This window comes from Prionailurus viverrinus, chromosome D3 (assembly GCF_022837055.1).
Source record: "Prionailurus viverrinus isolate Anna chromosome D3, UM_Priviv_1.0, whole genome shotgun sequence".
NCBI classification, from domain to species: domain Eukaryota; kingdom Metazoa; phylum Chordata; class Mammalia; order Carnivora; family Felidae; genus Prionailurus; species Prionailurus viverrinus.
In genome coordinates, this window is record NC_062572.1 from 16,915,453 (window position 1) to 16,943,166 (window position 27,714).

Below are 27,714 nucleotides of genomic sequence, written 5' to 3' on the forward strand. Positions count from 1 at the left end.
GTAAAGGGGTCCTGACACAAAAAACAGAACTGCTGCCCTATGTTAAATTATATTTTTCCTTTTATTTTCTTACTAAGAATAGGATCAAGGGGCAGCCTGCGTGGCTCAGTTAAGCATCTGACTCTTGATTTTGACTCAAGTCACGATCTCACAGTTGTGAGATTGAGTCCCGAGGTGGGCTCTTCTCTGACAGCACAAAACCTGCTTAGGATTCTCTCTCTCTCTCCCTCTCTCCCCACCCTTCCCCTGCTTGTACTCCCTCTCTCTCTCAAAATATATAAACAAACATTTAAAAATCTATGCAAAAAAAAAAAAAGGGGTCGAAGTGTTTAGCACTTTTTATGACTTTTTTTTACAACTGTATTATTGAGGTATACCATGTATAATGTACATATTAAGTGTAAAGCTCAATGAATTTTTACATATGTCTAGACTGACTTTTGTAACTACCACCCCGATTAAGAGGGAGCATTTCCATACCTAAGAAATTTCCTTGCTTTCTAAAACCTTCCCAGAAGTAGCCTCTGTTCTGACTTCTCTCATAAGATAAGCTTTGCCCATACTTGAACTTTATATGGATATCCAACAGCACGTGTGTGTGTCTCCTTTTGCTAAACCTAATGTCTTTAAGTTTCAGTCTGTTTGACTATATTTTCATGTCAGCCATTATGCAATGTTATTTTTCAGCTGCACAGTATTGCATTGTTTGGATGTAACAGTGCTAAAATGGTCACTATTCCAATGACAGACATTCAAATTAGTTCCAGACTTTTTTTGTCAGACCCAGTACTCTGGTGGACAGCTTTGTACCTTGGTCTTAATACTCATTCCTGTTTGTAGAATTGTGGAACTGGCTGGCCCTGTGAGGTCTGTGGATGGAGGCCATTTATTTGCAAAATCTGGAAGGAATCCTCAGTTTTCCCCATCTCTCAACTCCTTGCCACCTTAAAGGAGGCATGTTGAGGAAGGAAGGGGTGGAGGGGAGGCGAGAGGGCAGTGGCTCTGCTGGGGGACCTGTGTCTACTGCTACCTTTCCTCCTCCAAGAACAACCTGTTTATCCCCAAACGGTCTCTCCAGCGTCCCCGTTTGGCCAGCAGGGGGCGTCAGAGGCCTGTTGTGCGCTGAATAGAAAAAGAGCCTCAGAGCACCGCCCCCCTCCCGCCCACTCCTTTCGCGTCCCTAAAATAATTCCCCCAATACTTCCTAGCTTTCAATTCACTTAATCCCAACATCACGCCCATTTTATTGATGCAGGTGGGGCTCAGACCAAAGTTACATCCAGGAAGGAGCTAGATTAGAATTCGAACCCAAGGCCATCCGACTCGAGTCCTTGCCCTCGTCTATCCGGCTGCTGTCCGCTGTCCGGTGCACGGTTTTGTCTGTTCCCTCTCCATTTTCCAGCCACGTGCTGCCCGGGAGTTTAATTCATGTCCCTAGACCTAAGTTTCCTCATCTGTGCCACAGGATGACGATGGTTCCTCGCTGTAGGGTGGATATGAGATAAACGAGATAACGTGGGTAAAACGCCTGGCACGGGGGGTGCACACAGTACACGCAATTTTGAGTGAAAATGATCTAGCCTTCCGCCCAGGCGTAACCCCCGGAGCCGGCACACTGGGGCCGTCCTGGGCCTCCCCTCCTCCGGACCAGGTCCGTTTCCTCTGTCCGCCCCACGAGGGTCCAGACACCGACGGTGGCCCGGCGGCGGGGGCGGGCGGCGGGGGCGGTGCAGCCTGCTCCCCGCGGTAATTAGCCCGTGCCGGCTCCGGCTCCGCCAGCCGCTAATTACACGTCTCCTAATGAGGCCGGCGGCTGTTTGCAATCACCCGGGTCCCCGCCGCGAGGCGCAGGAGGCCGCTAGGGAATCCGCCCCCGGAGGCGTGGAGGGCGGCTGCCTCCTCCCGGGCGGCGGATGCGCGGGGCGCGACGCATATGTGCCCCGGGGGTGCGGGGTGCGGAAGGCCAGCCCGGCAGGGGCGGGGCGCTCACCCGCGGTCTCGCCTCAAATCTCTCTCACAGAGCCAGTATTCTCCACACTTTACAGGTGAGGAAGGGCGCTGAGGCTCGAACTCCTGGGCACAAAGCTCAGGCCCAAGTAGGCTAATCGTGATTGGACCCCGAACCTGTGCGCTTACCTGATTCAGGTTCTTCCTGGAGCAGTGGGGGTACGTGCTGTTGTTTCCCCGGGGACTTCTCTGAAGAGTAGGTCCCGGACCAGACAAATGAGGGGAAGATGGGGGTGCTTGGGAAACTTTCTCCAAGTGTCTTTTTTTTTCCTTCTCATTTGAAAGTTCCCACCCTCATTTTGCCCTTTTGGATCAGACACAAGATGGAATATTAGCTTTGGCAAGAACTTTAAAACTTACTTGGAAACGTAAGTCACAAGTCCCATTTCACAGACTAGAGCATCTGGAAGTTCCCTAGGACGTGGGTGAGGCAACTGCTAAAACGCTCTCTTTACATAGGGGATGGGAAGCTACCACTGTGCACGGTGTCCCAGGGGCTTATGGGGTGGGGTCCAGAGTAGCTGCTTTTAGTCTTCCTGGGGATCTTCTGCCCTTGCATGTCTTAGGCTCTCACTGTGTGCCAGGCACCGTGTAAGCACGTCGTGTTTGACTTCATTTAGTCCTCCGGACAACCCTGCGAGGGTGGGTCACGTTCTTCTCTGCGTTCAGGGAGCAAATGACTTGCCCAAGGTCATGCCGTAATTTCAGCAGACTAAAGACCTTTTGTCTTACCCCCACACCTGTGCTCTTAACCCCCTGTTCTCTACCTCTTCTGGGATGTCTGTGACCTAGAAGGATGTTCAGAGAAGGTGAACCCAATCAGGGCGTCGTTCTGAAGGGACTTTGGCATCCAGGGGTCCCTATCAAGAGCCTGGATGCTGCCATGGTGGATAGTGGCAAAGGAAAATTGTATCTGCTTTGACATTTTGTTAAGCAGCTGCTGCTCATTAGGGGCTCCTGCTCCTCTAATCCAATCAACCAATTCCCTGTAAAACCTTTATGGGAACAATCTGGATGAAATTAAACCCTCCATCTGCCTGACCAGGGGCCTAGGGAACTACTGCATCCTTGAGGCTGCATCCCTCAGACATGGCCCTCTCTGGACCTCAGAGACAGAGCACTGCATCTCACTCCTCGCTCGTCCTCCCTGCCTTGTGGACCCTTTCCCCCTCTCCCCTGCCTGCTGCGGGGGCTCACTCATCCAACAATTAATTGAAACTACAAGGGCACTACTGTTTGACCCAGCAGTTTCTCCGCCAGGAATTTATCTCACAGAGATCCTCGCACTTGTGCCAAATGACAGGTGAATGAGGATGCATCTTGCGGCGTTGTTTGTGGTAGCAAAAGCCTATCTCAGTGTCTATCAGAAAGGATCCGCTGTACGTGTATATGTATTGGACATGTGCCAGAGAGTGTTCTAAACACTTTACATAGATTGACTCATTTAACCCCCACAACTGCCCTTTAAACTAGGAACTTAATTTTATTAACTAATTTCCAGGTGAGGAAACTGAGGCCCAGAGAGAACACATAGCTTGCCCATGCTTCATGTGCTCAGTAAGCGGCAGTACCACAGTCCATGTTCTAAATCACTATCGGATAGAACTTCTGTCTTTCTGTGCATGGAGAATTTCCAAAAAGTGATACAAAAGCAATTGATGATGGTGGCCTCTGGGGGGAGGAATTGACTATGTGGAGTAGGAGGGGAACTCCCTTTTTACTGGGACCCCTTTTGTACCAGACTATGTTACCATGTGCATATGTTAGTTTCATAATTCAGAGGAGTTTCTGAGCCGCAGGCCTTAAAGCATGTTATTACTAATCCTTACCTCAACCCTGGAAGTGGACGATGTCACCCTCATTTTGCAGGTGAGGACGTTGAACTCACCGCATGGTCTGGCCAGGCTACATGACTGGGAATGACATGGCGGGGGCAGGGGGGTTGGCTCTCAAGCCAGTGCTCTTTCCCCTAATTTATATTTAGCCCCCTGGGCTTGCAAGGTTCAGAGGGAAGAAAAGTGGTTAAAAGCATGAACTCTCGGGCCAGCTTGCCTGTGTTCGAGTCCTGACTCAGCCACTCACCATCTGTACAACCTTGGGCAAATCACTTTGAACCTCAGAGATGTTTTCCTCTTTATGAGGATTAAGTGACTTCCTTCCACGACGAGTGCTTAGAACAGGGCCTGTCTCATCACAAGCGCTCAAGTAATGCTGGGTAGTTTTATATTATTGCCCCGAACACTGTCTTCCTCAACTTCAAGCTCAGAGCAGTCCCTTCTCCCAGCTGGTGTGTCCAGCTGTGGCTGCTCCAGTCCTCTCCTCGAAGGGCAAGGCCCAGCCACCCTGTGCTCCAGCCTCTAGCAGAAGTCCTTTGGGATCGGCTCTCCTGGGTTATCCCACTCTGGTGGCTGTGATCAGAAGCGATCACATCGCCAGAGCTGGAAAAAGGGGCAGAGCCACAGGGCTGGTGTGGCCCAGATCCAGGGTGAGGCTGCGCCGGGCGGCCTCCTAGTTCGGGATGTTCCCAGCGCCTTCCCACCGCTTATACTTGGAGGGAGAAGGGCCTCAAAATAGCTGTTGCTTCCCCAGCACGGCGCTAGGCCAGGGACAGGAATAGACATCTGGGGGTGGCCGCCTCAGCTTCCCTCAGGGGCCCTGGGGGGGGGGCAGGAATAAGCAGAGGCCAGGCTCCTCCCAATGTGGGGATATAGTGTAGCCACCAGTACGCAGTGACCACCTGTGACAGTCTAGCCCATGGAAAATGTTGCCCTAGCTGGGGCTGGCTGGACAGCAGGTCACCAGCACCGGCCAGACGCTGGCCAGGGTCTGGATTCTTAGACCGATAGAAAGTGCCCTTCAACATTGTCTCCTACGATTTTCTCTTGGCAGGCGGGGAAACTGAGGCCCAGAGAGAGATTAATGTGTTTGAAATCACAAAGCTGGGTAGAAGCCCAAGCTGACAGGAGAAGCAGACCTTGGGTGTTGAGAGGTAGTCTAGGGTGGCGGTTGAAGGGGGAAAGGACTCAGACCGTCTAGGTTCGATCCAACCTCCACTACTTACCAACACTGCATGTTCTTGGGCCTCAATCTCCTTACCTGTATAATGTGCAGAATAATAGTCCTACCTCCTTTAGTGGTAGCGAAGATTGGATGAGTTAGAACTTGTGTGCTGTTATGATTGTCATGTTTTCTCACCAGATTCCTTACTCATTTCAGGCTCTGGCTGAACGCCTGCCATGTGCCAGGCACAGTGCTGGGCCTCGATCCTCTAGCTTCACAGCGTGGCAAGAACAGACCAATTGACATTTCAGGGAGCCTGCCATGTGCCAGTCACTGTGCTAAGCATTTTAACCTATATCATCTCATTGATCTCTCCCTATGAGGAGCCATTATCATGCTCTGTCTTACAGATGACGGGAGTGTGCTCAGAGAGGTGAAGTCACTTCTTCAGGGTCACACAGCTGGGAGGTAGCAGAGCCAGGATGTGAAACCCGAGCTGCCCACCTGTGTAACTCATTACAAGTAACCACTGCATGTCATTGTCTCTTTACTGGGGAGACAGGCAAGTTGTTCATTTGGTGCAGTAAGGAGCTGGGCACATGGGGGAGGGCTCCACTCTCCCAGCCTTGACATTGATCACCCCCCAACACAGTCCCATATGAGATGTGAGGTGGCCCCCAGCCCACACTACCTAATTCCTTTGGGTTTCTCTGGGGACCTACTATGTGCCGGACCTGTGCTAGGCTCTGAGAACACAAAGAAGACTTTGTTCCTACCCTGAAATTGCTCACGGTGTGGTGAGAGACAGGTTGCTAAAATGTCAAGAGCAATTCAGAGGCAGCTGCTGTGATGAGGCCAAGAAAGGAGACAAGGTATCATGAGGAGGTACCTAACTCAGTCTGGGAGGTCAGGGAGGGCTTCCTGGAAGTGGTGATGTCCGAGCTGAGGCCCAAGGACAAAAAGAACCAGGAGAGAAGGGTGGCAGGGAAGAGGGTTGTAGACAGAGCGACAGCTTGTGGTGGTGCTGAGTCATAGGAAGTGTGAGTAGCAGGGGCTGGAGGTGTGGGTGAGGGGGGCCAGAGCTACAGAGATGGATGGGGTCAGGTCATTCAGGGCTTTGCTGCCCACACTAAGGGGCTTGGCTGCTATCTGGAAGGCTGAGAGAATGTGCTTGGGGGCTAGAAGTCCCTCTGGCTTTGGAGGAGGGGGAACCCCAAGAGGCTGAACTGAAGGTGGGGAGACAGTGAGGAGGTGGCTGCCTGGAGGGAGAAGAGAGACTTGGCCTAGGGGTGCTGGGGGTGGGGGTGGAGAGCAATGGGTGGCCTCGTGATGTTTGCAGAAGTGGGATCGGTTATGTGTTGTTGTGTACTAAATCACCCCAAAACTCTGTGGCTTAAAACAACAATTTTTTAAATGATTCTGTGGGGGTGACAGGGCAGTTCTGTCTCATGTGGTGTTGGCTGGGGGCACAGGGGTGCCCCAAGGACTCCAAAATGGCCTCATCCACATGGCTGGCGGTCGGCGTTGGCCGCTGGCTGGGCATACTGTTGGCTGCGGGGCCTCAGTTCACCTCCATGTGGGCCTCTCCATGGGGCTCGGGCTTCTCACAGAGTAGCAGGTGGCTTCCGAGAAGACGCTGCCATGATTTTTAAGGCCTGGGCTCAAAGTCTCAGAACATTACTTTTGCTGCATCCTAATGGTGAAAACCAGTCCCAAGACTAGCCTGATTCAAGGAGAGGGGAAACAACACTTCTTCCTTTCCTCCTCCTTCTCCTCCTGCACAATTTAGTGGCATTTGATGCATTCACGATGTTTTGCAACCAACATCTCTCCTTAATTTCAACTTCTAAAAAAAAGCTTATTTATTTCTGAGAGAGAGAGAGAAAACAAGTGGGGGCAGGGCAGAGAGAGAGGGAGACAGAGGATCCGCATTGTCAGTGCAAAGCCTGATGTGGGGCTCAAACTCATTAACCAATAAGCCGAAGTTAAGAGTCTGACGCTTAACTGACTGAACCACCCAGGCTCTCCTCCTTAATTTCAACTTTTTAATCACCTCATAAGAACACTCCATACTCATTATGCCATTACTCCCTGCCTCCCTCCCCAGTCTCTGGGAACCTGCTTTCTGTCCCTGTGGATTTGCCTGTTCTGGGTATTTCATATAAAAGGAATCCTATAAATGTGACTTTTTGTGTCTAGCTTCTTTCACTTAGCGTAATGTCTTCAAGGTTCATCCAAATTGCATGCGTGGGTGCTTCATTCCTTTTTATGGCTGAATAATATTCCATTGTATGGATAGACCATAACTTGTTCATTCATCTGTTGAAAGGCATTTGGGTTGTTTCTACCATATTGTGAATAATGTTGCTATGAACATCAGTAAATAATTATCTGTTTGAGTCTCTGGGCTTTTTTTTAAATTTATTTTTTTATTTTTAAAAAATATTTTAAGGTTCTTTTTTAATGTTTATTTATTTTTGAGAGAGAGAGCATGAGCGGGGAAGGGGCAGAGGTGGGGGGGGTACAGAGGATCTGAAGCAGGGTCTGAACTGACAGCAGCGAACCTGATGCGGGGCTCGAACTCACGAACCGTGAGATTGACCTGAGCCAAAGTTGGATGCTCAACCGACTGAGCCACCCAGGCGCCCCTTGTTTGTTTGTTTGCTTTTTTAAGTTTATTTATTTATTTTGAGACACAGAGCATGGGGGAGGGGGAGAGAGAGGGGAAGAGAGAGAGAAGCCCCAGTAGGCTCCAAGCTATCAGTGCAGAGCCCGACAAGGTGCTCGATCTCATGAACCGTGAGATCATGACCTGAGCCCAAATCAAGAGTCAGATGCTTAACTGACTGAGCCACCAGGTACCCCAACTGCCTGTTTTTCATTCTTTTGGGTATATACCTAGCAATGGAATTGTTGGGTCATATGGTGACTCTATGTTTAACTTTTTGAGGAACCACCAAGCTGTTTTCTGCAGTGGCTGAACATTTTACATTCCCACCAGTATGTACGAGGGTTCCTATTTCTCTACACCCTTGCTGACACCTACTGTTTACTGTTTATTTTTATTTTTATTAAAGCCAACCTAATATGGGGCACCTGGGTGGCTTAGTTGGTTAAGTGTCCGACTTCGGCTTAGGTCATGATCTCATGGTTCACAAGTTCGAGCCCTGCATCGGGCTCTGTGCTGACAGCTCAGAGCCTGGAGCCTGCCTTGGATTCTGTGTCTCCTTCTCTCTCACTGCCTCTTCTTCTCTCTCTCTCTCAAAAAATAAATAAACATTAAATTTTTAAAAAATGAAGCCATCCTATAGATGTGAGGCAGTATCTCATTATGGTTTTGATTTGCCTCTGCTTAATTACCAGGGGTGTTGAACATCTTTTCATGTGCTTTTTGGCCTGTTGTATCTCTTCTTTGTCTATTGTTTAGTTGGGTCGTTTGTCTTTTTGTTGTTGAGTTGCTAAGAGTTTTTTATATATTTGGGAACCTAAACCCTTATCAGGGGTTTAGTATCAGAAATGTTTTGTGAACATTTCTTCCCATTCTGTAGGCTGTCTTTTCACTTTTTATTTAATTTTATTTTTTATTTTTTAAAAATGTTTATTTTTGAGAGAGAGAGAGTGAGCGAGCATGAGTGGGGGAGGGGCAGAGAGAGAGGGAGACACAGAATCTGAAGCAGGCTCCAGGCTCTGAGCTGTGAGCATAGAGCCCGACACAGGGCTTGAACTCATGAACTGGGAGATCGTGACCTGAGCCGAAGTCAGACACTTAACCGATTGAGCCACCCAGGCGCCCCCATCTTTTCACTTAAACATTTTTTTATTTTAAGTAAGCTCCATGTCCAATGTGGGGCTTGGACTCACACCCCTAGATGGAGAGTCACATGCTGTACTGATACAGCCAGCCAGGTGCCCCCTTTAACTTTCTTGATAATGTCCTTTGCACACAGATTTTTACTTTTCATAAAATCCCATTTATCTATTTTTCTTTTATTGCTTGTGCTTTTGGTGTCAAATCTAAGAATCCACTGCCAAGTCTGAGGTCATGAATATTTACCCTTATCTTTCCTTCTAATTGTTTTGTAGTTTTAGCTCCTAACATTTAGGACATTGATCCAATGAGTTCATTTTTGTCCATGGAGTGAGACAGGGGTCCAGCTTCATTCTTTTGCATGTGGTTAAGCTCTATCTCGTGACTGCCGGTCAGCATGCCCTTTCAGTGAAGGGAAGGAATTGTTGGGGTCTCTCTTTGGAGAGAGTTTTGGTGGTGGGTTGGCTGTGAGGGCTTGGGGAAGGAGGGCAGAAGAACAGGCGGGCCGAGTGACATCCACATTTCCGATCTGGGCGGATGGGGAAGCCTTGGGGAAGAGCAAGACTCAAGTGAAGGGAAGAGCTCAGTCCTGGATGTGTTAAGTTTGGGCTCCCCTAGCATCCAGTCACTGAGAGCACTGGGAATCACATACGTGATAAATGAAATAGGGAAGGATACTAAAGTTTTCATTCAAGGAATAGTTACAGAACACCTGACACTAATACTAGGTGACATTTACGTGGTGCTAATCGTGGGCCAGGCATTTAGCCCTTTTTAAAAAACTGAGCTATAATGGTCATAGTATAAAATGGACAAACCTACAGTGCACACTTCATTAACTGTTATACACACTACCTCCTAGGTAGAGCTATACAGAACATTTCCAGCCCTCAGAAGCTCCCTCTCAGGCCCATTATATTTAATTCTCAAAGTGAACTTATGGGGCATTATTCCCAGTTTTTGGATGTAGACACTGAGGCTTCCAGAGGCGAAGCTACTTGACCAAGAGCACATGAGGTGGAATTTGGATTCTAACTCCGGCCTATAGGACTAGGCCAGGCTGAGGAACACTCCACCCTCTTGCTTGGCTTGGACTAGACTCAGGCCTAGGTGATCCCTGAGGGCAGGAACGAGGCAGTCTGGCCTCTGCTGGGGAACACGAGGCCCTCATTCGTGTGTCTGCGGGAAGGCCAAGGCCAGGGAGGATGTGGATTTAGGAATGAGAGTGAGGAATGGTGGGGGGAGTCCTTCCGGTCTCCATCAGTCATGGAGGTGGCTGCCTAGGGGAGGTGCGACAGCAGATAAACAGCAGGCAGGCAGGCAGCCCAGCTGGGGCTCTTTCCCAGCAATAGACCCTGGGGGAAGCTCAGCTCTGCCTGGACCAAATTGGTCTGAAGCAGGGAGAGGAGGGTGTCATGCCTGTCGGTGCCACTTTAGACCATGCTTCTCAGCATCCCAGCTGAGAAGATCCTGGGAGCAACCCCTGTGCCTCCCCTCTCCCTCCATGTGTCTGCACTGTACCCCTCTGACCTCTTCTGTCCTCTGCTCCAGCTGAAACTGGCCTCCTTGCTCTTCCTCCAACCTGTTAAGCTCCTAGCTGCCTCAGGGCCTTTGCACTGAGTACAAAGTACTCTTTGTACTCAGTGCACTCAGTGCTCCATCTGGAACCTTCTGTCTCCTGGGCTTCCCATGGCCGGTGTCTTATTATGTGTCTTGGCTCAAATTTTACCTCTGTAGAGTGCTTTTCTCTGAATGAATTGCCCTACTTAATGCTCTCCCCACCAGCCAGCACAATGGAGCCAGATGGCCTGGGTTTGAATCTTAGTTCTGTTGCTTCCTGGCTGTGTGGCATTGGGCAAGTTAGGTGCCAGTTTCCTCAGCTGTAAAATCGGGATGATGATAATAGTGTGTACCTCGTAGGATCATAGTAAAAATAACATTATTTAGCATCTGCTAACCATGCTTGGCCCCTAGTAGATGCTTTATAGATATTTGCTATTATTCATAGAGCACTGGTCCCATCCTGAAACTATCCTGGTTAGTGGTGTTTACTTGGTTTTTCCATTTCCCCCAATGTGAGCTCCCAAAAGATGTGGTTTCATCTATGTTGATCTCTGCTGTGTCCCCAGTGCCTAAAACAATGTCTGGCTCAAAGTAATAAACAATGGTTGAATAATCGTATGGACGAATAAACCAGGCTCCTAGATTATCCTGCTTGCAGCTCCCCAGACATGCCATGCCTGCTCTCATTTTCCGACTTTTGCATTTGCTGTTCCCTCTGCCTAGACCCACTCCCCAGAGGAAGCAAAGGGAACATGTAGGGAAGACTGCCTTGTAGCTGCCCAGGTCTCTTTCTCAGCCCCTTCCTCACTGCCTCTTGCACCAGGCTCTGGGAGAGAACAGCGAGACAGAACCTAGACTCTCCAGGACTACAATCACCTGTTACCACCCCTTTGTCTTGCAACTGGGGAATCAGAGGTCCAGAGAGGGGAAAGGACTCAGCCAAGGTCATACAGTGAGTTGAAGGCAACATTCTCCCTACTGGACCCCACATGTCTTACCCAGAGGCTGTTTCCAATGTCCACGCTGGATCTGCTTCCCTACACGGGGCCTGGAAGAGAGGTGGTGGGTGAGGGGCTGGGCCCTGCCTGTAGACTACTGTCCTCCAAGCTGCCAACTAGGCGGGGCCAGGGCAGCTGGGCCTAGTGAACGCACAGGTTTCTGGTGTAGACTGACCTAAATCAGGCTCCTGACACTTATTAACCGTGTAGCTTTGGGCTCTCTGAGCCTCAGTTTACCCCTTTGTTTTGTTTTTTTTTTTTAATTTTTTTTTCAACGTTTATTTATTTTTTGGGACAGAGAGAGACAGAACATGAATGGGGGAGGGGCAGAGAGAGAGGGAGACACAGAACCGGAAACAGGCTCCAGGCTCTGAGCCATCAGCCCAGAGCCTGACGCGGGGCTCGAACTCACAGACCGCAAGATCGTGACCTGGCTGAAGTCGGACGCTTAACCGACTGCGCCACCCAGGCACCCCTCAGTTTACCCCTTTGTAAGGTGAGGAGATGGAAGGCTACCACCCCGCTCCCCAAGGTTGCTGGGAGGATTCCTATTAAAAGATCTCATGCACTGAAGGGCGCCTGGGTCCCTATGTCTGTTAAGCGTCCGACTTTGGCTCAGGTCATGATCTCATGGCTCGTGAGTTTGAGCCCTGCCTCGGGCTCTGTGCTGACAGCTCAGAGCCCTCTTTGGGTCTTCTGTCTCCCTCTCTTTCTGCCCCTCCCCCACCCCTCCCCCACTCTTATGCATGCTCTCTCTCTCTCAAAAAGAAACATTTAGAAAAAAAAGTTCTCATGCATTGACCTCTTATTCTCACCTATCCTATGGGGCAAGGATGAATTTTATCCCTATTTTCCAGGTAAGGAAACAGGCTCAGAGCAGAGAAAAAGTGACTTGCTCAAGATCACACAGCCAGCAAGAAACAGAGCAGGGATCGATTCAAACCCAGGCAGGCTGACTGCAGAGCTCACATTTTTAGCTGTATGCTATAGCCCTGGGCACACAGTAGGCACTCAACTACTGTTGAGTGAGAGGGGAACCCTAGAAAGACCTTGCCTTCTTGTTGGCACCATCTTCTAGGATGACAGCTCTTCACTGCAAACCACATCTTTTGTTAATTTCCCTCCTCTCCAATCCCTGCTTAGAGACGCAAGCCCTCTCAGCAACCTCTCTCTGATGGATTTTTGGATTATCCCTACCTTGATTAGTTCCAGAGCCTCCTGGCAGAAGCGAGAGTTATTTTGGGGCCTTGATGGCTCCCTCTGGCTGCCTCTGACCTCCCACCCCCAGTTGCAAACACCTCTCCTGTCATCTACAGGGTTCATTAGCTACTGTTCCGGCTGCTCCCTCTCTGCCCCCTGCAGCTCTCAGCTCAGACTCCAGCCTCAACACCTGCTCTCTGCTCCTCTCCTCCCCTGCCCCACAGCCATTCCAGCCTTCCCACTCTTTTTTCCAGGTGAAGGATGCCAACCCCTTCCTAATCCTTGGCCCCTGACTTTGCCGTATAGCAGTGACCCTCTCTTCGGTTTGAGGATTTTTCCAGACTTGAGCAAAATCTCACACACCATTTGGACACAAATTTTTTTGGCTGGTGATCTGACTCCCTGTTCCTGCTGGAATTCATTCCCCGATGTCAGTCAGCCTGGGTGGGAGGGGCTCAGAAATTCCCGAGGGTAAATTTTATAGGATGCATATCTTGCCGCAATTAATAAAAAATTCCCAAGGGGGGGATGCAAGACCCCCTCCCCCCCCCACGGTGTTATGTCACAGTGCGTGGGGCTGACGTCACAGGGACGGGGCGTGGGCTCTGCTGTATCTGTTCTCTCTGCTTCTGGCTCTCTCTTCCAGCTCTGCGCTCTGCCAGGGCCGCCCGCAGGCCTTGCTTGCTTTTCAAAAATAACTCTTGAGTCTCACTGAGGTGGGGGGCTGCTTCCTTGGTGTCCCAGGCTGTGTGTTAATCCTTCCAACGCAGGACTTCCTGAAGCCAGCTCTGGGCTGGGCTGGGGAGCTGGTTATCAGTTGTCTGGCTGAAGTAGTTCAGTTGCTGACATCCTGTTTTAGTATCCATAGCCTTCCAGGAAGTAGGGCAAATGAGTCCTTCCTGGTGCCTACCGAGTCATTCATTCACTCATTCATTCATTCAGTCAGTCAGTCCGTCAGTCAGTCAGCAAGTATGTATCAGTGCCCTTTGCCTTCAGAGTGCCCCTCTTGGGTGGCCTCTGTTGCCTTTCCATTTGTTTCTGAGTTATCTCCTTGGTCCTCTTTGGATTTCTACTTCCTGTGTAAAGTAGGGGGATTTTAATTAGGGTGGCCAGTCAGTCCTAGAAGGAAACAGATGGCATACTCAAATTGGATAATTTGAGGAAGGCTGAATAAAGGGACTATTTAGATGTCAGCGGGGTGTCAGGGAATCGCAAAGGGGTAGTTCGTTTCTGGACCAGTTGCAGTGTGAGAGCTCTTACCTCCCTAGGCCTGATGGTCAAGGGAGCCTTCCAGGGCTCAGAAGGACTCAGTCAAGGGAGCCTTCCAGGGCTCAGAAGGACTCGTATGGAGTGAACCACCTTGAGGGAGAAGCTGTGACCTTCTGTTGAGGGACAGAGCCAGCCTGAGGTGCCCTGCAGGGAGGGAGCAGAGGAAGAAATAGCCTGACCTCTCTCTTCCCTCTCCCTTCCATCTCTTCCTCGGGGCTCCCCACTGGCCAAAAGATATAGGAGTCTGTTGACTCTGAACGGGTCAGTCTCCGTGGGCACAGAGCAGGCTGGGAAAGGATGGAGAATGGTTCTGGACAGACAAATGGAAGCGATTCTGTTTCTCACCTACTAGTGGTTGTACTGGGTCATGTGGATAAATGCTCAAAAACGTCAGCTCTTATTACTGCTTATATCCGTTGTTCACCGGTGCGTAAAAATTCCCCCCAAAACTCAGTGGCTTTAAAAACCTTATAAACACTTACTACCTTGCACAGTTTCCGTGGGCCAAGAATTGGGAGCAGCTCAGCGGGGGTGGTTTTGACTCCCAGTCTCCCCTGAGGTTGCGGTCAAGCTGTTAGCCAGTCATCGGAAGGGTCCAGCTGGCTCACCTCCATGGCTGGCAAGCTGGCACTGGCTGTTGGCAGGCGCCCTTTGTTCCTTGCCATCCAGACCTCTCCACAGGGCTGCGTGAAAAGCCTCATGACCTGGTGGCTGGCTTCCCCTAGAAAGAGTGATCCAAGAGCAGCAGGCTCAATGCGTTTTCTGACCTAGTCTCCAAAACCACAGACCATCATTTTGACAATATCCCATTTGTTACACAGGTCAGCCTATTTGCTGTGGAGGGGACTCCGAGCGGGCAGGAATCCTCCGATGCCTTCTTAGAGGCTGGCTACCACAGTTCGTAATACATTTGCTCATTTAATCCTTTCAAAAGTCCCATGAGCTTATCTAACAAAACAAATGAAATGAAACAAAAAACCAACCAACAAAAACAAAACAAAACAAAAAAATCCTATGAGGGAAGTATTGTTATTACTGTTGTCACTTCTCTGTTGGGGAAATAGAGGCACAGAAAGATGAAACAATGTGCCCAAGATTATGCAGCTAGTAAGTAGCAAAACCAGGAATTCAACCCAAGTGGCCTTATTTTAGGGGCGCCTGGGTGGCTCAGTCTGTTAAGCGTCCGACTTTGGCTCAGGTCATGATCTCACGGTCTGTGAGTTCGAGCCCCACATCGGGCTCTGTGCTGGCAGCTCGGAGCCTGGAGCCTGCTTCGGATTCTGTGTCTCCCTCTCCCTCTGCCCCTCCCCTAGCTCACATTCTGTCTCTCTCTCTCTCAAAAATAAATAAATATTAAAAATTAAAATCAATTTTATTGGGATATAATTTACATGTGATAAAAAAACAATAATGAAGTTCTAGAACATTTTTCTTCCCGCAAATTTTCTCATGCCCCTTTGCAGTCATTCCTCCTGGGCCCTGTTCTAGGCAATCCCGGATCTGCTTTGTGTCACTATTGATGGTTTTGTCTGTTTTGAAACTTCATATAAATGAAATGATACAGTATGTTCCCTTTTTTGTTTTTTAAGTTTATTTATTTATTTTTGAGAGAGAGACAGGGAGGGGGCAGAGAAAGAGGAGAGAGAGAATCCCAAGCAGGCTCCATGCTGTCAGTGCAGAGCCTGGTGTATGGCTCAAACTCACAAACCATGAGATCATGACCTAAATTAAGAGTCTGAGGCTTAACCAACTGAGCCATCCAGGTGCCTCTTGTTTTTGTTTTATTTTGTTTTGTTTGTTTTGTTTTTTTGAGAGAGAGTGAGGGAGGAGGGGCAGAGGGAAAGAGAGACTCTTAAGCAGGCTCCACGCCTAGTGCAGAGTGCTTAATGGACTGAGCAACCCAGGTGCCCCAGTATGTTCCCTTCTTTAAAAAAAAAATGTTTATTTATTTATTTTGAGAGAGAGAGAGAAAGAGAGAAAGAGAGCAAGGGCAGGCAGGGGAAGGGCAGAGAGAGGGAGAGAGAGAGAATTCCAAGCGGGCTGCTTGCTGTCAGCACAGAGCCTGATGCTTCGGAACTCAATCCCATGAATGAACGATGAGGTCATGACCTGAGCTGAAATCAAGGGTGAGCCACCCAGGTGCCCCTAAACACCTGCTGAAATTTTGATTAGGATTGCACTGACTCTGTAGCCTCAGTATGGGGAGAAGGGACATTTTATACATGAACATGGTATATCTCTTCATTTATTTATGTCTTTCATGTATTTCCATAAGATTTTGTAGTTTTTGGTGTACAAATCTTGCACGTGTTTTACGAACCACATCCCTAAATATTTTATTTTTTTGATACTATTAGAAATGTTTTCATACATTTCACCTCCCAATTATTCATTGCTAGTATAGAGAAATGCCTTTTTATATATTGATCCTGTATCCTTTCATCTTGCTAAATAACGTGATTAGTTCCAAGAGATTTCTTTCTTTTGTGAATTCCTAGGATATTCTACATGCATAATCATGTCATCTGCAAATAAACACAATTTAACTTCATCCTTTCCCCCATTTTTTTCTTCCCTTCTTGTCCTGGCTAAGGACCTCCAGTCCAACGTTGCAGAGAAGTGGTGAGAGCAGATATTTTTGCCTCGTTCCCAGTCTTAGGGCTGACAGCGTTCAGACTTTCAGCATATGTTAGCTGTAGGTTTTAAAGATTAAAACAATTTTTTTTAAAGTAATCTCTTCAAGGGGCCCTTCATGGGGCTTGACCCTGAGATCAAGATTGCACGCTGGACAGCCTGAGCCAGCCAGGCCCCCCAGCTGCAGGTGTTTTGAAAAATCCCTTCAACAGGTTGAAGAAGTCCTCTTTATTTTGACCCCGCTCACATTTGGTTTTGTTTTTATTTTTTAAATGTTTAGTTATTTAGAGAGACAGAGAGATAAATGATAAATGATAGTTATTGATATTACTATTGTTATTACAGAGAGAGAGCATGAGCGCAAGCACAGGAGAGGTAGAGAGAGAGGGAGAGGGAATCCCAAGCAGGTTCCATGCTGACAGAGCAGAGCCTGATGCAGGGCTTGATCTCATGAACCATGAGATCATGACCTGAGCGGAAGTCAAGAGTGGGACACTTAGCCGACTGAGCCACCCAGACACCCCAGTTTGTTTTTGTTTTTAAATCATGAATAGGTGTCAATTTTATCAAATGTTTTCTCACATCAATTGACATGACCATGAAGTAGACCCATATATGTCCTTTTAAAAAGAAAATTGGGGGGGCGCCTGGGTGGCGCAGTCGGTTAAGTGTCCGACTTCAGCCAGGTCACGATCTCGCAGTCCGTGAGTTCGAGCCCCGCGTCGGGCTCTGGGCTGATGGCTCAGAGCCTGGAACCTGTTTCCGGTTCTGTGTCTCCCTCTCTCTCTGCCCCTCCCCCGTTCATGCTCTGTCTCTCTCTGTCCCAAAAATAAATAAACGTTGAAAAAAAAATTAAAAAAAAAAAAAAGAAAATTGGGGTAAGATTCATATAACATACAATTAACCATTTTTATTTTTTAAGTTCATTTATTTATTCTGAGCTGGGTGGCGGGGGGGGGGAGAGAGAGAGAGAGAGAGAGAGAGAGAGAGAGAGAGAATCCTAAGCAGGCTCTGTGTTGTCAGAGCAGAGCCCGATGAGGCGCTCGATCTCACGAACCATGAGATCATGATCTGAGCCCTGAGCCAAAACCAAGAGTCGGACACTTAACGAACTGAGCCACCCAGGCGCCCCAGAATTAACCATTTTTAAAGTGAACAATTCAGTGGCATTGCACAGCCACCACCTCTATCCAGTTCCAAAAACACCTTTTATCACCCCAAAAGGAGACCTTGCACCCCATTAAGAAGTTACTTCCCATTCTCCCTCACAGCTCCTGGCAGCCATCAATTTGCATTCTTTCTCTATGGATTTACCTATTCTGGACGCTTCATATAAATGGAGTTGTGCAGTATGTGACCTTACACATCTGGCTTCTTTCACTTAGCATAACGTTTTTGAGGTTGATTAACACTATAGCATGTGTTAAGTACTTTATTCCTTTTTATGGAGGAATAGTATTTCATTGTATGGACATAGCACAATTTCTTTACCCAGATATATATATTTTTTAAGTTCATTTATTTATTTTGATAGGGTGAGCATGGGAGGGGCAGAGAGAGAGAGAGAGAGAGAGAGAGAGAGAGAGAATCCCAAGCAGGCTCTGCACTGTCAGCTCAGAGCCCTAGGTGAGGTTTGAACCCATGAACTGTGAGATCATGACCTGAGTCAAAATCAAGAGCCGGATGCTTGATTGACTGAGCCACCCAGGCGCCCCTACCCAGATATATTCTTAACCACTATTTTTTTTTTAATTTTTTTTTCAACGTTTATTTATTTTTGGGACAGAGAAATACAGAGCATGAACGGGTGAGGGGCAGAGAGAGAGGGAGACACAGAATCGGAAACAGGCTCCAGGCTCTGAGTCATCAGCCCAGAGCCCGACGTGGGGCTCGAACTCACGGACCGCGAGATCGTGACCTGGCTGAAGTCGGACGCTTAACCGACTGCGCCACCCAGGCGCCCTCTTAACCACTATTTGATGCTGTCTTTCCATGTGCCACGTGCTGTCTTTAGCTCTACAGATACAGCAGAGAACAAAGGAGAATTGGCCTTGCCCAAGTGGAGCTAAAGTCTCTTCTGGAACCTGGTATGTTCTCTGTCCATTTCTGATCACATTGGAGGCCCCATATGTTCCTGCTCATTCCTCTCCATAGCCCCAGTGTCTAGCCCACTGCTCTTAGCTGACCAGATAGGTTTTAATCTGGGAAGGCTTCATGGAGGAAGCGGCTTTTGAGCGGAGCCTTGAAGTTTGAGGAGATGAACAGTTTCCTTGAGCCGACAGTGATTAATAACAATAACTATCATTTATCAAGCACATAGTATGTGTCACACACACTCTAATGAACACGTTAATTTCCCCAGGAGCAGGCAGCTAGTGAGGGGCAGAGGAGAGTTTGGCTTTGAACCAGGACTCACACCCCTAATGACTGCCTTGTACTGACTGCCTTTCCAAGCCTGGTTCCAGATTGGGGTTGGGGGTTTCTCTTCTCTCTATTCTATCTCCCCTTTCTTCTTCTGGGGACATCTGGATGGGACTAGAGAGTGGGCAAGCCTGGACTTGGGGCACCCCAAATCCTGGAAAGGACTCTTCAGATCTTACCCTTCCGGGTCCTTTGGACTTAGCCAAGCCCCGGGCCTCTGGGGGACCCTTCTGTCCTTTGCGGCACCCTTTCCTCCCCCAGCCTCCCCTCTTCTCCTTCCTTAGCCCCTCTAGCTCTTTGGGCTGTGCTGGAGTCTGTGGGGAAAGGAGCAGGATTTTGGCTAAATATAAACCAGGCTGTTCCAGTTTCCAAATAGAACAAAGGAGCAGGGTGTTAAGTTGATTTTTATAAATAAAGAGAGAGGGAGTGAGAGAATATTTTTTCGAGATGTTTAATAAAATCGCCTGTGAGAGGCAGGAAAATCACTGGGCTGCAGTGGGAGGGTTTGGAGGGGGAAGGGGTGAGGGAGGGTGGGGACTACTTTCTCCTTCCTGCTATGATGCTTGCCAGTGTCCTTGTCCTTTTCCTGGGACCAGGGAGAGCCGGTGGGGTCAAGGGGGTTGAGAGGCAGGGGAGGGACACAAGGGTCCCTGGGCGGTGGAGGAAGACAAGGAAGGCTCAGAATCATAACAGTTACTGCGTATCGAGCACCCACTGTATGCCAGGCCCTGTGTAGATGATGCATCATCTCACCAAATGCGCACAAGTGCACAAACTTGGGATGCTCGTCATTAGGCGCCCTGTGATCTAGCCCCTGCCTACCTCTCTGACCTCATCTCCTCGCCCTGTCCCCCTGGCTCACTTCACTCCCACCATGCCGGCTCCGACACAAAACCCACTCCCTTCCTGAGGCCCATATGCCTCCTCTCCCCTCTGCCTTGAGGTCTCCCAGCCAGCTCCTTCTCATTATTCAGAAGAATCACCATCACCTCTTCCCAGGCCACCTTATCTGATGATAGAGAGAGAGCTCACCCTCGCCCCCACCTCAGTTATGAGTGCATTGCCTGGTTTCATTGTCTTCATTCACACATCACTTCTGAAATCGTTTGCTTATGTCTCTCCTCTACTCGGCCAGAACGAAAGCCCCCATGAAGACAGAGGTTCTCTCTCATCCACGGCTCCAGCACCAGGAGCCACAGCAGAGCCTGGTCCATGGTTGACGTTGCTGGGTATGCATTTGCTGAATGAATGGATAAGTGAATGAGGCTCAGAGAGGTAAAGTGACTTGCTTGAGCTCACACAGCAGGGAATGACAGAGCCAGAAGGGAGCCCAGATTTGTCTGACTCCCAAATGCATGCCCTTTCTACTACTTTACAAGGCTTTCAGCATGGAGGAAGAAGGGACTTACAGGGATGTCTCTGGAACCTGGGATTTGCCGGGGGGGGGGGGAGGGTGACCAGATACAATCCTGTAGGATCAAAGTGGGGGTGTCAATGAAGCCAAATCATCACTATCCCCTTCATCTTTTTTTTTTTTAAGTTTATTTACTTATTTTGAAAGAGAGAGAGAGCAAAGGAGGGGCAGAGAGAGAGAGGGAGAGAGAGAATCCCAAGGAGGCTCTGCACTAACAGCCCTGCCGACACGGGGGCTCAATCTCACGAATCATGGGATCGTGACCTGAGCTGAAATCAAGAGCCACACGCTTAACTGACTGAGCCATCCAGGTGCCCCACTATCACCTTCCTCTTTAAACAATGTGGGTGACATATAAAAATTATTAAACAGACAGATCTTTGGCGAAGCTGTTAGTAGAGAGAGTTTCACTCAATATCACCCAGAGGAGAGCTAGTCTAAGCTTTGGGGGGTGGGGTGGCAGAGAGCTTCTCAGCTCAGGAAAGCGGAAGGGATGTCAGAGGAAGCAGAGATGTTTTGCACCCCCACCTGCCTGCTCCCCCCCCCCAACAGTGGTATGCAGATATGGGGTGGGCTAGGAACACGTGGCCACCTGCACCCACCACACCCCCCGCCCCGGCCCTCACCAGGCTATGCCTTTCTGCTGACACCAGATTCCGCCTCACCTGGCATCGGCACCGTGCAGCTTGGACAGTCACACAGCTCTCTCTCTGAGTCTCAGTTCCTTCCTCCGTAAGATGGAGATGGTGCAATGTGCTCGGTTACGAGTATGAGGGATCCTGCAACATAAGTCAGGAACCGAACTTCAAACACATGGTAGATACGCCGCAGAATGACTGAAGCTGCCATTTTCTTACTTATCGTTACCTTTCTCTGGATTCCAATCTAGTTGAGCACAGGGACTATCATTCCATTCACTGAACAGCTACTGTATGCCAGCTTCTGGGCGAAGCGCTCTAGGTGGGGTATCTTGGTGAATCCCCATACTACCTCCACAAAGTAAGTACTGTCATGATTAGCGTCATCATACTACCATAATATCCTATTTTTATCATAATACTGTTATTACTATGAATGACGAAAATGGGGCACCCAAGGGGAAAGTGACTTGCCTAAGGTCACACAGTCAGAAAAGAGAGCGCTGGGCCTGAAATCCATGTGGGCTCCAGATCTTGGGTGTTTCAACATCATGCGATCCTGCCCCTCGGAACTAAGGAACCAGTGGGCTTCCTAGTGCTCCAGGAGGTACAACCTGGGGTAAGTGGGGAGTGACAGGGTCAGAGGGGATCCTGGTGAGAAGCAGAGGCCTGGCCTTGACGAAGAGGCCAGTGAGGGAGCCGGGGGTGGGGTGGTGGGGTTAGGGAGTGATGTTGCAGTTTGAGGGGCTGTGGCTCCAAGCTTCTGACTCACTCAGAGCAGCTCGATTCGCAGTGCAGGAGATGCTATTTATAACCTACAGGTTCTAGCAGCCTCTGGAGCATGGAGCCTTGCAGCTACCTGGGGCCCCTCTGCCCAGGCTGCAGGGCCAGGTGGGGAAGGCAAGTGGTGGGGGGAAGGCCACCAGCTGAGCCTCCTTTCTCTTTGCTCTGGACTCTCCAGTCAGCACAAAATGCACACGCAAGTGCCCCATGGCTCACTCTGGGGCTGTCCGGCTTGTCACCAGCAGAGTGCCTGGCACCTAGGACATGGCTGAGTGAATGAATGAAGAGCAGCAGCTCTAGGCTTTTTTACTGGGTCAGATCGTGTCATTTCTCTGCCCCAAACTCTCCAGTGGTTTTTCATCCGGAGTAAAAGCTAAAGTCCTCCTAGTGGCCTACAAAGCTAAGACACCATCTGGATCCTGCTTCCTCTGACTTCCTACCCTCTCTCATGCTTACTTCACTCCAGAAGCCTCTTTGCTGCTCCTAGGAACACACTAGGTATGTTCCTGCCTTGGGGCCACCAATCCCTTTCCTCCTTTTGGGAGGCTCTTCCCCCAGAGACCAGCGTGTCTCCCTCCCTCACCTCCTTCAGGCCTTTTTTTTTTTTTAATTTATTTTTTTAATGTTTATTTATTTTTGAGACAGAGAGAGACAGAGCATGAACGGGGGAGGGTCAGAGAGAGAGAGACACACAGAATCCGAAACAGGCTCCAGGCTCTGAGCTGTCAGCACAGAGCCCGATGCGGGGCTCGAATTCACAGACCGCGAGATCATGACCTGAGCCAAAGTCGGCCGCTTAACCGACTGAGCCACCCAGGCGCCCCTTCAGGTCTTTGCTTAAATGCCAACTTCTTGTGAGGCCTTCCCTAACCATTCTACTTAAAACTGAGCCCAGGGGCGCTTGGGTAGCTCAATCGGTTGAGCATCTGACTTCAGCTCAGGTCATGATCTCACAGCCTGTGGGTTCGAGCCCCGCGTCGGGCTCTGTGCTGACGGCTCGGAGCCTGGAACCTGCTTCAGATTCTGTGTCTCCCTTTCTCTCTGCCCCTCCCCGACTCATGCTCTGTCTCTCTCCGTCTCTCAAAAATGAATAAACATTAAGAAAAAAAATTAAAAAAAAACTGAGCCCGTGCAATACATTCCTTGTTTCTCTGCTCATGTTTTTTCTCCATGACAGTTCCATTATCTAACATACTACATGTATGACTAGTTTATCCTTTCATCGTCTCTCTCCTTCTATCAGAATGTCCATTGCAGAGGGTAGGAATTGTTGTCTGTTTTGATCGCTGCCTCACACCTAGTGTCAGGAACAGTGCCTGGTGCATATATAGTGCTCAAAACGTTTTTGTTGACTGCATGAGTTCACTGAGATTTTCTTGGACTTGCTGGGTGAGCTTGGGCAGCTAACTTCACCTCTCTGGGCCTCGGTCTATTGGACTCAGTGGCCTCCCAGTTTGGACAGTCCTAGGGCTCTATCCCTTCAGCCTGGCTCCTGAGGATTCTTTTCAGAATACTTGCTAAAAGGAGAGCTGCCCAAGGCCTGGCTTGATATTTTTCTCCCAGACTCGACTTTTCCGTGCAAAGTGTTCAAGCCTGGGAGCGGTGTGTGCCAGCACTCTCGTATCTGTTAGGGGTTCTGAGCAGATGCCTTTGTGTGAATGAGCCTCAACATGTATTTGGGAACCTGGCTGAGATAGGACATTCCAGAAAAATGTCAGCACAGGTCCTAATCCTGTCTTCCTGCTTCTTTTTGGTTTCAATGGAGCAGAAAGTAGAAATTTCCAAGGGCATGGCAGACCCTTCTTGAGTCAACTGATAGAAACACCTGCTTCTCTGGAGATGCAAGGAAGAGGCTTGTTGACTGTGAATCCCTATACCTGTAACAGGCTGTTTCCACTTCCCCAGGACCAGCTGTGAGAAACCCACAGTAGAGCTTCCCACCTTCCAATGAGGGAAGCCCACAGAACTGCAAGCTTCAATGGGGATGCCAGGCCCATTTTTAGATCTCATCTGTTCTTAATGGGAGATGGGTCCAAACTCTCCCAGGTTTCTAGAATAATCTCTGGCAGGTCTTTCTCCCTCAGCTCCTCAGGTCTCGGCTCAAATGCCAACTGCTCATGAGGCCTTCCCTGACCATTCTACTTAAACCTGTGCCCATGCGATACATTCCTTATTCCCTTTCCCTGCTCAATTTTTTTTCATGACACTTGCCATTATGTAACCTCCTGTATATATTCTTGATGGGCTTTGGAATTTATTAGCATCTCCTATTATACACTATCTTTTAATGACATGATCTCTTCTGCTTTGGTACACCCCAGGCCTACCTAGTGCAGTACCTGGCATCTGGTAGGCATGACCAAATTTTTTTCTAGAAAAGTTAATTTTCAGGGCACCCAGGTGGCTCAGTCAGTTAAGCGCTGGACTCTTGACTTCGGCTCAGGTCACGATCCCCAGGTTTGTGAGTTAAAGCCCATGTCGGGCTCTGTGCTGACAGCTTGGAGTCTGCTTGGGAGTCTCTCTCTCTCTCTCTCTCTCTCCCCCTCTCCCCCTCTCTCTCTCCCTCTGCCCCTCCCTTGCTGTTGTTTGCACTCTCTCAACATAAATAAATAACCTTAAAAAAAGTTAATTTTCGTAAGTAATGGCCAGAGGGCAATACTGTCATCTTACAGATGATGAAACTGAGGCTCAGCGGTGACATGACTTGCCCAAAGTCACACAGCCAGGACATGAATCCCTGAGGTTCAACAGGGAAGGAGAGAGGGCATCCCTCCCTTTACTGTTGAAGGATGATCAAGGACATAAGAAGACTTGGTGTCTGGGAGACAGAAAATGGAGTTCAAATCCGAGGATCGTCATTAGATAAGTCCCTGGTTTTTGCCACACGAGCTTCAGTTTCTCCGTCTGTAAAACGGACATATCAATCCCTACACTACACAAAGGCATTGGGAGTATTCAATGAGATATTTTAGCCCAGTGCCTGCTACTGGGCTATGCTCAATGCAACCCAACCCCACCTTGGCCTCCCAAGTGACCTCGCAAACCCCACTCCTAATTCTGCCAGCCCTCAAGCGGGCCAGGTTGAAATGCCCCAACATCTGGGCTAGGGAAGAGAGATCCCGTGAGGAACACTTCTCCGGCGCATGCGCAGCTTCTGCATCACGTGGCTGATACAAGTGGGCAGTTGTGAGGCGGGAGGAAGGTCATGACCCTGTTGGGATAAGTGGGGCTGTTTTGTTCTCACCTCAGCTAGAGGGTCCTGGAGCGACTGTAGGTCCGCTTGATGGGGAGAGAGAAAGCTAAGACCTTCTTGAACCTCAAAGGAGGTTCTTTTGGCCTTTCCGTTTTTGAGGGAGGCTTTGGCAGGCCCCTGGGGCGAAGGCAACCCCCTCCTAGGGAAATGGTAGATCTGGCCCCCATGAGGCTGGGCAGCCCCGCTGGGCAACCCTTCCCCATTCGTTGCGACGGGGCACAAATGAGCGTTCAGCCCTTCTCTGGTGTTCGGCACTAGGGATGCAGTGACATAGGCCCAGCTGGGGGGACAAAATTCCCTGGGAAGTGTAAACTGAGCAGAAACCAGAGGGATGAGTATGAGTTAGCCTGGAAAAGAAGGGAGAAGAAGAGGTTGCAGACAGATGTGGGAACAGAGGTCAAAGGCCTTCAAGTGGGAAGAAGCCTGGCTGGTGGAGAGAACTGAGGCGGGAGCAGTGACAGTGTAAAGAATTTTGGACTTGATCCTAAGCAGTGGGAAGCCAGCGAAGCTGAGGAGTAATATGATCTTTAGAGTCCTGCACTGAATGTTTTTGCTTTGATTTCTTGTTAAAAAAAAAAAATGGATTTTGAATTCATACCTGCCATTCTAATTTTTTTTTTTTTTAGAAGTAGCAAATAAGGGAACAATGGAATACGTATATACCTCCAGGATTAAATATGCTAACAGATGCAAACTGCCTGGCATTCTATATGTGGTCTATAAATGGTACTTCCCTTATCTTTCCTCTAAATTCTATTCCACAATTTTTCCTATTCCAGGAGCACGGAAGGAGACCAATCTTCCCTACAGACCAAAGATAAATTTCTTTTGAAGTACTCTGGATGGACAAAAAATCAGTTCAAAAGATCAAAGGGTGATTATTTTACCAAATTATTATTTGAAGAATACGCTCACCATGATCATACAACTATTTTTTGATTTATGGAAACACAATTGGTATTCAACTTTTTAGGAGTATGTTTAGCGTGTAAAACAAGAACAAATTGCACGAAGTGAGAGCCCACGTCTGTGTTGTTTCTCACTAAGATCAGCACCTTTCTGGCCACCTAGTAGGCTTTTGAACATCTGTGTGATTGATTTCAATACTGGAATATGTTTTCTGTTAAATCTCAAGGGCATCAGTTCTGCAGTTCTCCCTTTATAGTTGTTAACATGAATTTTGATGACACGAAAAAGCTTGTTCTCCGAATTATATTTAGCTCATACAAACTCTACTGCACAATTATGTTGTAAAGAGGAATTAGGTTTTATCTTTAAGTTGTTATTATAGCCTTGTGAGAAGGTGAACATTGAGAATAAGTACAAAGTAGTAGCATATCGTATTATTAATTTTGCTACTTTTTAAAAACACTGCGGTGCAGGGCCTAGAACAGGCTGACACATGTGGTACGTGTATCAGTCAGGGTCTGCATAAGAAACAGATGGCACACTCAAAATAGATAATTAGGGGAGGATTTAATAGAGACACTATATGCAAGGGTTGGTAAGGTGTAGGGAAACCATAAGGATAGTGCAGGATCCAAGAGGCTCGTAATAGCTGGGGTCTTTGTCATTTTTTTTTAAATTTGTTTACTTATTTTGACAGAGACAGAGATGGCACGCGTGGGGGAGGGCAGAGAGAGAGGGAGACAGAGAATCCCAAGCGGGCTCCGCACCGACACAGGGCTCAAACCCACGAGACCAAACCAAGAGATCATGACCTGAAGCCAATACCAAGAGTCGGACGCTTAACCCACCGAGCCACCCAGGTGCCCCAGTCTTTATCATCTCTAGATCTGGAAGTTCAAAGGAGGGAGAAATGACAGAACCCAGGAAGAGAGGGCCACCTTGACAAGGAGCGGTGGTGAGCTATTATCAATAGAACAACCAACCCGTGGTGATCTGGCAGGGAGGGAACTGGGGGAATAAATACTTTGACCTCACCCTCCTTCTGCCCTCCACGCCTCTGCTGTTGCCTCCCATTGGCTGGAAGCTAAGAGGACTAAGGAGTGAGTTGATGTAGGATGGGTAGAAAAGTGGACCCGAAGGGGCAATTGGAAAATACCTGTTATAGAAGACTTCGTTTCCTTGTTGAGTGAAGACTTGACGTTTAAATCTTTTAGTAAGACGTTTAAATATTTTAGTAAGAAAATGAGGGGCGCCTAGGTGGCTCGGTCGGTTGAGCGTCCGACTTCAGCTCAGGTCACGATCTCGCGGTCCGTGAGTTCGAGCCCCACGTTGGGGTCTGTGCTGATAGCTCAGAGCCTGGAGCCTGTTTCAGATTCTGTGTCTCCCTCTCTCTCTGCCCCTCCCCTGTTCATGCTCTGTCTCTCTCTGTCTCAAAAATAAATAAAACGTTAAAAAAAAAATTAAAAAAAAAAAAGAAAATGAAACCTTTGGGAATGGCACCTATGGCAGTAAGTTCAGGGTCATTCATTCATTCATTCATTCTTCTACTGACCATACTATAAAAAAGTATTGTGCTGGGCATTTTGAGAGAAGCCCAGCCATGACAAAAGAATCCTAGACATGCAATGAATTTTCCTTCTCGATGCATGTATTTAAAAGAAATTATTATCAAAGTATAGTTGATATGCAATGTTATATTAGTTTTAGGTGCAACCGCATAGTGATTCAACAATTCTATACATTACTCAGTGCTCTCCAAGATGAGTGGAGTTTTACCATCTGTCACCATACAATGTTACTGACGCGTGTATTTTTAA

General features: G+C 48.6%; 2 protein-coding genes across 3 annotated transcripts in view; both read left to right on the plus strand.

The window, feature by feature from the left end:
- Positions 1-25,824, plus strand: part of RNF10 (ring finger protein 10) — a 65,006-nt gene extending 39,182 nt beyond the window's left edge. For both annotated transcript variants that reach the window (XM_047827060.1, XM_047827063.1), the window contains one exon: positions 25,768-25,824. In XM_047827060.1, the coding sequence (XP_047683016.1) occupies positions 25,768-25,809 (42 nt within the window). In that variant the 3' untranslated portion in view covers positions 25,810-25,824. The remainder of the gene's footprint in view (positions 1-25,767) is intronic.
- The window catches only part of CABP1 (calcium binding protein 1), a 30,652-nt gene continuing 28,738 nt past the window's right edge, over positions 25,801-27,714 (plus strand). Inside the window, exon 1 of the mRNA XM_047827066.1 lies at positions 25,801-25,862. The gene's annotated coding sequence lies outside the window, so the exon portion shown is untranslated. The remainder of the gene's footprint in view (positions 25,863-27,714) is intronic.